Source organism: Parus major, chromosome 2 (assembly GCF_001522545.3).
Source record: "Parus major isolate Abel chromosome 2, Parus_major1.1, whole genome shotgun sequence".
Classification (NCBI taxonomy): domain Eukaryota; kingdom Metazoa; phylum Chordata; class Aves; order Passeriformes; family Paridae; genus Parus; species Parus major.
The window spans coordinates 112,030,429-112,042,962 of NC_031769.1; the positions used below are offsets into that span (position 1 = coordinate 112,030,429).

The 12,534-nt window shown below is 39.9% G+C and overlaps 1 protein-coding gene across 2 annotated transcripts in view; it reads right to left on the reverse strand.

The window, feature by feature from the left end:
* Positions 1-7,269, reverse strand: part of ATP6V1H (ATPase H+ transporting V1 subunit H) — a 49,615-nt gene extending 42,346 nt beyond the window's left edge. Inside the window, exons 1-2 of one of the 2 annotated variants that reach the window (XM_015619048.3) lie at positions 7,117-7,269; positions 5,632-5,764 (exon numbers count right to left, since the gene is read on the reverse strand). In XM_015619048.3, coding sequence (XP_015474534.1) covers positions 5,632-5,735 — 104 coding nt within the window. In that variant the 5' untranslated portion in view covers positions 5,736-5,764; positions 7,117-7,269. Of the gene's footprint in view, positions 1-5,631; positions 5,765-7,116 lie in introns of those variants that run through there. The other variant, XM_015619049.3, reaches the window with a different exon arrangement.
* Between the last annotated feature and the right edge of the window lie 5,265 nt (positions 7,270-12,534).

Genomic DNA, 12,534 nt, shown 5'->3' on the forward strand with positions numbered 1-12,534 from the left:
TCACAGAGTCATCTTTTATCTATTTACTAATTGAGCAAAGAACATAAGTAGTCCAGTGCCATGTGTGCTATTTCTGTATTTCAGCTGCTTTGTTACAGATATCCTCATATGCACTGAGGAAATCAAGATTTACTAGATAGAAGATTCCTAAAGCCAGTGATAGGGTAGTCCTTGCCCAACTTCTGCAAAAACTTAATTATAGATGAATCATATGTGTTTAGCCAATGATGACCATGCTGCTACCATGCTTTTTAGACTGACCTATGTCTTTTCTTGCCTATAAAGGATGGATTTCAATAGTAATGGAAAGAGTGGACAATTCATCTGCCACAAGTACTGGATTTAAAGACCCATAACTAAAAGCTTCTTTTGTTTCAAATAATGCTGACCACGCCAGGGACTCAGGGATCATACTGATACAAAGGAACAAGGTAAGCTGCTTGTTTATATGAATATTGCCATTTACAAAACACTTCAAAGAGGACATAAAATGAACCCTTAATTTTTAGCTTTAATGTTGGAGAAAGCCTCAGCCCAAGAAAAGAGATACCTCTTGACAGTATTAGAAGAGGTCAGCCAACTGCAAAGGAAAAATGCTTTCAAGCTATTGCTTTTATCCTACATTAGGCTACAGGAAAAAAATGTGGGGATTGATATTGCTGTAAGGAAAAAAAGACAGTGAAGTTTACTCTTTATCATTTTGTTATCAACATTCAAAAATACATATTCCAACCCATACAAAACATTACAAGCTATCTTACAGCTTTTTTAAAGAAGCTGATAACATTTTATCTGATTAGTAGTATTAATAGTATTAATTAGTAGTATTAATTTAGAAGTTTCAAATGCACCTATTTCCATTCATCTCATTTTAAAACGAAAATTAACTGATTATACAGTAAACCTTAACCAGTGGTGGGGTGAGGGGAAGAAAAACCAACCAAAAAACATGAGAAAGTGTAGAACAGCCTCAGACAGCTGATACTGAGTCCCATGATGCTATTACACATTTTCCTCACCCCCTCTTCAAAGCAACAGAAATTTCCCAGCGCCTTTTAGCAAACAAGCAACCAAAGCCTGCCTCCATCCTCTTCCTGGCAGCCATTTAATTTGCTGTTTTCCAGGATGTGTCTATAGTCTTTTGTCAAGATAGAAATCACTTTGAGCTTCAGCTGTGTCTTGGATTCAGCTGGGATAGTTAATGTTCTTCCCAGTAGCTGGTATAGTTCTGTGTTCCAGATCTAATAGGAATCCTTTATTATTATTATTTCTCTTCCCTTTCTGTCCTATTAAAGTCTCTTTATCTCATATGTGAATTTTCCCTTTTTTTTTTTCCTCAGGTATGAACACATCAGGTTTAGGCCAGGAGCCCTGTAAGCACCTTTGAAAGCTCTATGCCTGGGATACCAACAGCTGCCTTTGAGAGCACTTAGTAGAGGAGACAAAGGTAAAACTCTAGGATTTAGAAAGCATGAATTTGCAAGAGCGCCACTTTTTAATCTGCCTGATTGCTCAATATGATTCAGAAGCTTGTGATTCCTTCTCTTAATTATGCATTTCCTCCAGCAACTCTTGTTCCTTTTTTTTTATTTGTTTGGTTTTTTTTCTTTGAATGATTTAACAAAAGACACTGTGGAGGTTTGGGTATTTTTGTTTGGTTTTTGCTTTGTTTTAGGTTTTTAATATATAAAAAATGGACTATATATGCAGCAAATATGAAGCTCATAAGAAGTCATCATATCAAGATATAATTTCTTTTATCTGCATATCTACAGTACTTTGCATGTACCTAGAGACACTAAAATTGTCCAATTGCTCAGCAGTTTTAGCATTACCAAATTAAAACAGTAAAACAGACTGAATGTACTCTACAAGACTCAACCATATTTGAGAAAAAAGAAAAAAAAAATACAGAAGAAACCCCCCCCACACACTACAAATTAGAAAACTTCCATATTTCCTCTAAGGCAAGACTGACTTTTAAAGTCTGAGATATTTAACCTGCTTTAGAAGGCTCTTCCACCCCCAGGAAAATAGAACAGATATTTAGCATCAGAATTCACAAACATGCATGTGAAGTATGTGAAGAAAACACACAGGAAACTATGTACAAATTAGCCATCAAGTATCTCATCTGATTAAATATAAAGTATTGTCAAATGCTGTGTAGCTAGAAAACCTACAGTGCAGTAAGGTGCCAGTTAAACTCTGAAACAAGTTCAGTTTCCACAGAACTCATTTACTACCTAAGAAAGCAAACCCAAACCTGCTTCAAGCGAACCAACACACCCACCCCTGGCATTCTGGCACCCTGAGGCAAATGCTGAAAGCAACCACACAGAGCAAAACAGAGACTGTCTTTTCAACTCACAGAGGGCATCCACTCTGAACTGTTACAAGTCTCAAGATCCAAAGGCAGCAAAGCCCATACAGAACTTACGGCCTCCACAGGCCGACCTACACATCACCTTCCACTGTTTCAGCCTTTGTTACTTTCTTTTCCCTCAGACACAGACCCCAGCTGGAAACCAACATAAAGAAAGGATAAATTTTAGCACCAGAAAACAAATTATGTTTTTCCACAACCTAATTTTGTTAGGAGCAGTGAAACAACTAGCAAGCTGGTAATACACAGAATTGTCATATGTAACAGTACACAGAAAAAGACATCAAAAGTCAGCAATTGTGTGTTAGCATAGTTTGATATTTAGTTTACAATTACAACCTTCTGAGATGGAATAAACACTATGTCAGTTAATCTTTAGCTTGAACTGACTCCACAAGGAGTCAGGCTACTGAAATCTGACCAGCTACAAGTAAGCCATTTTACTTTTGCACTGAAGAACAGAGACAGCAGAAAAGAACTTCAGAATGCCCTTCTGTGTGACCCTGAGTCCAATGCTGCTGCAAGTGATGCAATCCTTAAAGCACCTTTATACACATACAACTGCCACAGCCAGAGGAGAAAAAATATTTAATCAAATTTCTTGTGAAGTTCTTTGACTTTAACGACAAAAGTACTATCTATAGTTTTTTCAACTACATAAATATTGTCTCCAGTCTAAGAAGCATAAATCATGTCACACCTGAATTGATATGTTAATTTAGGGAAAACAAAAATATTTCCTCCGATTTAAAAACATCTGATGACTTGAAGTAATGCCTTCATATATTTATATGCAAGTTTACCACAATAAGTGCACAGACAGACAGAACAAGGAACTCAAAAGAAAGAGAGCTGTCCTTCCAAGCATCCCATTTTCCTTCTGCTCTACAAACCAGACCACACCAAACCACTCCAACCTGCCTCTAACAGGCGCATCAAAGAAAATACTTTCCACTCATTTAATAATGTGCTTCATTCCAGAAATTAATCAATACAACTTCACTGACTGACCTTCCAAGAAATCCCTTAAAGCTCAGCCTCAAAGATACCAGCACATCCAAACCTGTCCACTGTTAAAAAAAGACATGTCCAAATCAAGGTATGAGTTTATTTCCTTTGGAAGCACCAAAAGTTCTGCTGATGTTTTTCAGTAATTCATTACAAGGAAACTCCTCAGCCAAAGAAGTAGTTATCTTCAAGATGCTCCACAATCTCTCTGGCACCATTTAATTCAATCCTTGAAGCCAACTTAGCCAGACAGCCTGGATGTTATCAGTAAATATGAGACAAAAAAATTTATATTCATTTCAGACCAATAATAAAGAGAACACACTGTTATTGAAACACAAAGGACACCAAGCATCAAAAAGTCTCACTTTTTCTCTCATAGGATCACAAACAATAGCCAGATGCAGTACAATAGGCATCAAAACCTGGCTAATTCAAAGAGAGGAAGGAAATAACTAGTTTATTCTTTCTTCATAGACTCCAGAACAAAACCAAGTCAAATTCTACAGGTAAAATCTGAAACAGAACCCTGCCCTCTGGTCAAAAGAAGTTATATAAAAATTTGCAGCCACATTTACAAACAATTCTCCCTGTTTCTTATACTGCATCAGAGAAAGAGAATCCCAAGAATGAATAAAAATTATTAACAGCATACCACATAGTCAAATAAATAATAATACATAAATACAACTCCTTGTCAAATAGAACCATCCCCTATACCAACAAAAGTAACAGATTTTTCTCTCCAGCCCTATAGAAACACAAGAGAAGCAGTGAAAGAATCTCATATCACTTCCATGAACAGTGAACTACTGTACTCCCACTTTCATCCTGAGTAACTGCAAACCAGCTGTTCACTTGCACTAGGACAGCACAGGAACAGCTGTTCAGGTAGCCTTGGGGCACACTTCCAATCAGACAGATAAGAGGGCACACATTAACAGCAAAAGCCACTTGGATTGTTTGAAAAGTGCTTGGGAGCTGCCACTGTCAGGTTACCACCCTAACCATTCTCTTTTGCCTGCAAAACCACTGAGTACCACACTCATTCAGGGACTGATGTTAAAAATAGCCTAGCAAAAAGAAGTTTCCTCAGAAGATCAGTTCCTTTATGCAGATTTATTGTGCAGATATACAATCACATAGAAAAGAACAGTACAATTCAATTAATGGAATAAGCAAGTCTGAAATAGACAGGACAGGGCAAAGAAGGTAGTCAACAGTAAGCTTCCACTGGGCTAGCATTTCTCAGCTTAGACATGTACAGTTTTGCAAGGTTATTTAATATATGCCATATTTATATGCACCACAGCAATCTGAAAAAAACACTGTTTTTTTAAGTATAATGTTGGTAATCACAAAGCATCATCAGAGTGGTTTGTATCCCTACGATCATGAAGATTTCTGCCACTTTAGTTACAAAGCAATTAACTATAAAATAATTTGCTATTATAAATAGCAATTTACACTTTGTCACTGTTTCCCATACCTACCAGTCACAAGGAATAGGCTGCAAGTTCACTTCAGAGTACAGAGGACTAGAGAAAGTCTGTTTGTTCTCCCCACTTCCTACCTCACATATAAAACTTTTCCTCAGCTTGTCTCTACATCCTCTCAGGATAATATTTCTCTTGCTTCTCCTAGTGCCATCATATCCATGCCAAAGAAAACTCTGAGCTTGCCTGGAACAGGAGCACAGCTCTCCCCAGACTGAAGTACTTGTTTCAGCCTACTCCCAGATTTACTTGCTTAAGTTGTCCACTGGTATTAATGTTCCTTTACTTAAGGTACAGCTTAATTTCCTGGACTACCACTCTAGTTTTGCTAGTACCATTTGTATTACCACAAAAAACACCTCAGCAATAGATATACCATACCAACACTTAAAGCAATTATTACTGTAAACTCTTCTTAATTCAGCAGTCATCCAATAAGGCTAAAATTGAGACTGCTGTTTGAATCATCAGAAAAAAGAAAAAAACAGTTTTACCACACACAAGTGCAAAACTGTACTATTTGCTATTACAGCATTCAGTTGACAAAAGTAGAGTTCCCCTTCTGGTAATAAGTCATAAGAAAATTTTCCACAGCCACTTCCATTTAATACAGATTTTTTCCAAGTCTACTTCCATGTAGACAGAACATTCTTCACTGCAACATAATGCTCCACAGTAGCCTAAAATCTCAAAAAGTTTAACACTTAAAAGGGGAAAAGAATGTATAAATTTTTTACTTACTGGAGATATGACTGCCAGTTTACTTTGTTTGCTCGAACTTCAGCAGCTTTGGCAGCAATGATGTTTGTTGGGACAGCAGCATCTACAGCACCTCGGATATCCATCTTGACTGACAGTTAAAATGTACCTAGAACTGCAAATCAGATTTAAGACCTCTTATTAAACAGCAGAGTATTTGTCCAACATTTTAAAGAAATTAAAAGAAAAATCTGTTTCCAGGTGTCTCAATCCTTAACACTGTACTTGTTAAGTTTCTGAAAAAATCCAAGTTTTATAAAGTATTTAAAACGTGGCTTATTGGAAACAAACAAAAATAATATCTACACACTCAACTGTAGGCAATCATAAGTTTACTAAAATAAAAGACACAGACCATTACTAGATAACTACCAGCCTTGTGAAACCTTAAACAATGAAATTAAGTTATTTGAATTAAGGTGTCTCTTCTGCATCATCCAAGTAGCCATACAGATAAGAGAACCTGTCTTCTTTCCAAATCTTCTTTCCAGGGTTAAAATTCATATTTAACAAGTCATGTCCTCCCTACCCCCACAAATTAGGTCTGATTTACTTCAGGTATTTGTCTAAGAGTATTTAGACATTAGAAACACACCAACTACAACTTCAGGGGAAAAAAAACAACATAAGTATATAAATTAAAATGATGCTACACATACTTGACAAAAAAAATCAAGATCATTAGCGTACAGAAAGCAAACTGAAAAATAAAAACGAACAGAAGCTCTTTATCAGGATATACCACATTACCACAGATAGTGACCTTCACCACTTCTTTCCCCTTCCTTTATGGTTTTAATCTCCACCTGACTTTGATGCCAAAATAAGAAGTGTGTTGGCAAAGACTTCAGATCCAGTTAGAGCTGGAATTCATTACAACCTGAACACCCAGCCTCTTCACTCAGCCTGTTCCTGGACTGTTCTGGCCCCTTTCACAGACCAAGCAAGAGCAAACTGGCACATTCAGGCCTATCCCTGACAAGCACACCTTGCTTTTATGACTGAAAGAGAATACAGTTCTAACAAAAGAAAGGGAAAAAATGAGGAACTATCCTGGGCAAACCGAGGAAGACAAATGCCTCTTCTATGAGCAGACACGCACACAGGCGGCACCACTATGTCCTTCAATGACCACTGAAGGTTTCCAGGCTCTTACTGACCCATCCAGAGCCACTTAAACACTGCCCGAGGGCAGCGTCGGGAAGAGCGGCTTCAGGAGCTGCAGTTAAGCCGAAGAAGCAGAGAGGCGCCTGGGACAGGGAGAGACCAGGCACGGTCCTGTCTCTCCCTGCACAGGCTCACGGGCATGGCCGCCTCCCGAGGGGCCCGGCAGAGCCCAAACCCTCGCGGAAGCTGCGGAGTCCTTCGCACCCCCCGGGCCCGCCAGAGCCCCCGCGAGAGGCCGCGCGGCCGCACGCCCCGACCCCGGCACCCACCGCGCCAGGGCCAGGGCCAGCTCCCACTCACCGCAGGGGCCTGCAGACGGCGGAGACCGTGCAGGGATGGAGGGAAAGAGGGAGGGAATGGAGGAAGAAGAGCGAGAGGAGGCCGCGGGCGGCCCTGGGCAGCCCGGGCAGCACCGCGCACCCGACGGCCCCGGCGCTGCCGCCGTCATGTGACGCCGCTCACGTGAGCGGGACGGCGGCCTGCGAGGGATATACCGCGCCACCCGCGCGCAGTCAGGCGTGTGACTGCATGGCTGTGCTGGTGTAACTGCATGCACACATAAATATACACGTTTTTATGTACCTGCACGTGTCATACACCCATAGGATGGTTTGGGTTGGAAGGGACCTTCAAGAAGATCTGATTCCAACCCCTCTACCTAGATGCAGCCCAGGACAGGGTTGGCATTCTGGGCTGGGTGCACATTGCCTGGTCACATTGAGCTCCTTGTCAACCAACATCCCCAAGTCCTTCTCCTCAGAGCTGAGCTCAATCCATTCTCTGCCCAGCCTGTGCTTGTGTCTGGGATTGCCCTGACCCAATATACAAGGCAAGCCTGTGTATACTTGTATGATTTTATCTAATCCCATATTGGGAATTCAGGATAAAGCATGTGCCCACAGGTTCCCACCTGTGATATCTGCAGAAATGGCTCAGCTTTTCCTCAGAGACAGCACGAGTCTGGCTCAGAAGGAAACTTGAGACTGAAGGCCCAAGTGTTTCAGAAACTATGGGCTTAAACTTCTATGTTTCCAAGAAAAATCTCAGTGCACTCATTTGCTGAGCAAGGTTTTCCAGTCATACTGTGTCAAAGTGCACAGATATACCACTCCCGGTCAGAAATCTCCCAAAAAGTCATTCTGCTAACATATAAGGAGAAAACAAAAATAATCAGGGTTTTGTGAGTGAGCAAATCAAGACAGACAATGTAGAGCTGGCTTAGAGCTGGTCTGCTGCTAACTTAATTTTCTAGGGTCTCTGTATTTTCCATTTAGAGGACGCACTTTTCTTTAAATTATGCTTGGCCAGTATCTCAATAGGTGGGGGTGGTTTAAACTCCAGGACAGTTGCTGTCACTGTGCCACTGATTTATACTTCTTCCATAGAATTTTTCTTTTAAAGTGAGTCTGCCTTCATACCACAAAAAAACATCTGTTGGTTTCTTCATAAGACAAGCATAAATCTCAGGTAAATCCAAGTAACAGCATTTGCATGTCTTTATGCTTCATCAAAAGAAAGCTTCCTAAACCCTGTGCATACCCTGTGTTATCTAGTCTGTAATAAATACATCCATTAATGTAATTCCATGGATTATCAAACATGCAGGACTTGAAGGTTTAATCTAACAAATTTATATTCTTGCACATTGTTTATTCACATAAGAAATGATAAGAAATGCTGGCACATCTCTTGATCTCTAGTATAGAAAACTCCACACAATTTTGAAATATCTGTTACTTTGAAAGTTTATTTGAATCTGATTCTTGCTTCATAGCTGAGAGTTAGAATTTGGCCTTATTTTAACCAGTTCCTCTTTTAAATGAGTGTTTGTAACTTCTGTCCTGTGGCATTCAGTATTTCCTGCATCTGCTCTGCCTGTTTATGGCATGTCTCACTTGCCACTCCTTTTGTGTCCAGCACTGGGTGCCTGGAATAAACATATTCACCTTTTCCACAGTCGTTTCAGATCACGTTACCAATGATGATACATATGGCTCTACCCATTTTATAAAGAAACCAAAGCCAAAGGTCTTGAAAAATAAACAGAACAAGGCTTGAAGCTTTTAAAATTAAATTTGCATAATGAGGGCATGTGCTGGTTTTGGCTGGGATTGCATTAGCTTTCTTTACAGTGACTAGCATGAGAGAATTTTTTGATTTGTGCTGAAAACAGGGGTGTTTTCATTACTGCTGAGCAGGGCTTGCACAGCACCAAGGCCTCTTCTGCTCCTCCCTCCACCCCACCAGGGAGAAGACTGGGGGTGCACAAGGAGTTTGGATGAGACACAGCCAGGACAGTTGACCTCAGCTGACCAAGAGGGTATCCCACACCATATGGCATCATGCTCAGCATATAGAGCTGGGGGAAGAAGATGAAATAGGGGGAGATATTCGGAGTGATGTTGATTGTCTTCCCAAGTACCTATTATGCAAAGCCTGACTTTCTTTGGGGTGGCTGAACACCTGCATGCCAAAGGGCAAGGGTGAATTAATTCCTTGTTTTGCTTTTCTTGCATGAGCAGCTTTTGCTTTCTGTTTTAAACTGTCTTTACCTCAAACTTTGAGTTTTCTCACTTCCACTCTTCCATTTCTCTCCATTGCATGTGGGAAAGTGAGCAAGCAGCAGCGTGGTGCTTAATCAACTGCTAATCCCAGTTGCCAGCTGGGATTAAACTACAACAAAACTTCAAAGGCCTGCACAGTGATCCTACAAGCTACCATTCACCACATCAGGCTTTGCTTCCATGAAACTGCCTCAGTTCTCCACAGTGATGCTTCTGCCCAAACCCCAAACTGTCCCAGCACTGAAAACACTGATGACTTTTTGCATTCTCTTACCTAGGCCAGGTATGCTATTCTTCCATCTTCACCCTTCCAAGTTCAGTCCAATCATTTAAGTAAACCCTAGGAAACTGGATCAGCACCACTTAGTGTGCATTTCCAGCTTCCAGTTTTAAGACACAGACAGTGGTGCTCCTCACCATGTACCCCTGTGTCCAGCAGAGTAATGTCCTGAATTCTTGCTTAGATGTGCAAAGACATTTCTTCTGCCAGGGATCACCTATTTCAAGGAAATAATCCAAAATGCTGTAATCCTCTTTGTCCAGCATATTTCTCCCAGCCCTTTAACACACTTCTGGCTTAACCTAAGAGTACCACAGTACTCTGAACCTGAGTACAGGTATGCACAGGGTCGTGGTTCTCTCACTTCTAGTTCCTACTTCCAATATTATTTCAGTACCTTACTGTAAGCAGAAGTTCATGGTTTCAGTTTGGTGCCCAATGTGATCTCTTGTTCAGATTATTCATCAGTGGCCTTATTTTTTTATATATATCAGACTATTTTTTTGCCTATTCCACCACCTGCAAGAGTTTATCACCATCCATTTGGCCTGGAGTCTGGCTAAAAGAAGATGGATTGCTATTTGCAGTCAAAATGTTGATACTACAGCAACACAGTCATTTGTCTGTAGAAAAGAAGTTTTAAAAGGTGTGATTTGACATGTTGATTTCATCATAAATTTCAGACTCTGGCTTTACTATTCATTTCCCAGGCTGTTGAGAGGCTACAGTAAAAAATATTTCCCTGTAACTTTTCTGTAACCTCAGAGTGAGGCATACTGGTTGAAAGTATGCATCTATTGAATTAACAGAAATGTAAAGAGGAGGGAAATAATTGTAATAGTGATTATTATTTTTTTTCTTTTTTAACAGATTCCAGCAGGTATTTAAGGAACTATGAGGGTAAGCATGACATCTGTGCCAGGCAAGGTAACAGAATCTCCAGCAGAGGAATCAAAGTAGTGAAGCCAATGTGCCACATTAAATATATAAATTAAATATATATGCAAATAATATATTGTTCCTGGATATACCTGTATACAGTTATATTTAATTTACATATTATTCTATGCCACACAGTGGAATAAAGGCAAAACATTAAACAAAGTTACTATAGCTCTGTAAAGGGCAGTCATGTCTCACACCTCTGCAGGGCTCTTTGTGTATACAGACAAGGTGTGTAAGGTGTGGTATTCCATCCAACAGCTCTCCTGAATTAAGAAGGAAAGTCTGGGCATTGACTCATAACTCTTGAATGAGATACAGACAGCAGAGGGTAAGAAGAAATTAACAGCTTTCAGAGTACAGAAGGGTCTCTCAACAGAGTGCAAAAAGCATCTGGTTGGAGTCTGTTCTGTTCAGCACACCCAGAAATGTTTGAGAAAGGAGGTGAATAGTGTAGTAGAAACTTTGCTGGTGACAGTGTTACTCCTTTGACAAATGCACAGTGGAATTGTGAACCACCTTGTTAGAGGGTGGCAGGTAAGCTACAAAGATTCACACGTGCTCTTATCCCCCCTCTTCAAACCCTTGGGCACATCTGAAAATTTTCACCAGTGTGAGTCCCATGAGGCACTCTCTGTGTGAAGGAACTTCATTGAATTTCAAGGGAAAACTTTGAGAAAGGAAAGAATTGTACAGTTATTACAGGAGTCTGACTTGTGTGCCTGTCATCGCTACGATAGCAAAAGGCAATTCTCAGCAATCAGTACAAACCCATCCTGTGTCATCAGCTTGGAGCATCCCATGGTGCCTTATTTGTGCTGGTTGATTCTCTGGATCTTGCTAAAGGAAATGACTGTAAAAGTGCTGTGCACCTATTTTTTTGGCAAGCATCTATCCTTTAGAAGTCAGGTGTGCAAAACAATTCTCATTTAGCTATTTTTGGTCACATCAGTGCTTGTCCATTAACTTCTGGCAATGCAGCTTCACTTGAAGTTGCTATGTTTAGATGACTTTATTGATGTGTGAAACAGAGTGAAAAGTGAAAAGCACATCAGCATGCAGGAATAAAAGTCATCAATTTCCTGGATCACAAAGAATAAGAATGCTCAATAGTTTAATACTAGGAAATTAATGCAGATGAGTCATCCTCACACTGAAACTACAGACAGCTGGATCGTGAGAGTATTTTTCTGTTCTCCTTTCTTTCTTGTAATAAGAACAATGTATCATTGTCTATCACATATTCTCCAAATTACAGAGGTGTTTTGCACACCTGTCATTTAACCTTTCAGCATTCTGTACATCACCTGGCTCCTGCATGTCTGCACAAGTATTTAACATGTATAGAAGAAAATGCTTTGAAAGTTTTTCCAAGTAAAACATGCTTAGAAGGTTAGGGAAGTGAGCACACTTCTCTAATTCATAAAACATTAAAATAATTTTTTTTTTCTCTTCTAATTGTGGAGGGTTGATGAGGCCTCCTTGCATGGAAATAGAATATGAGAAGATGTGGAGTACTTCATTAGATATTTGTCCTGAGGAATTATAGCAAGATTGGCCCATTATGAACTGGATTTTTATGGCTTCATCTGTCTTTGTTTTCTCCTCGTATTTTATCTTCATTTTATTGTGTGTGTCATGGTGGGAAAACATTTTGTAAGTGTCCTTTTTAACAAGTAACTCCTGCTTCCTGCAGTGGATATGGACTTATCTGACTTCTAGGTCATAGATCATTTGATAGATCATAGATCACTTGGATCATTTTTCTATTAAATGAATCAGATTGCAGCCCAAAGGATTTGGCAAAGCTAATATGCCACAGTTGTGCATATGTTATAATAGGCAACCTTCTGATTGCTCCACCACCTCTTTGAAATTAGGTTTTACAAGCTCAATTGTGGAAGGAACCACACACAACTTATCTGCAATAGG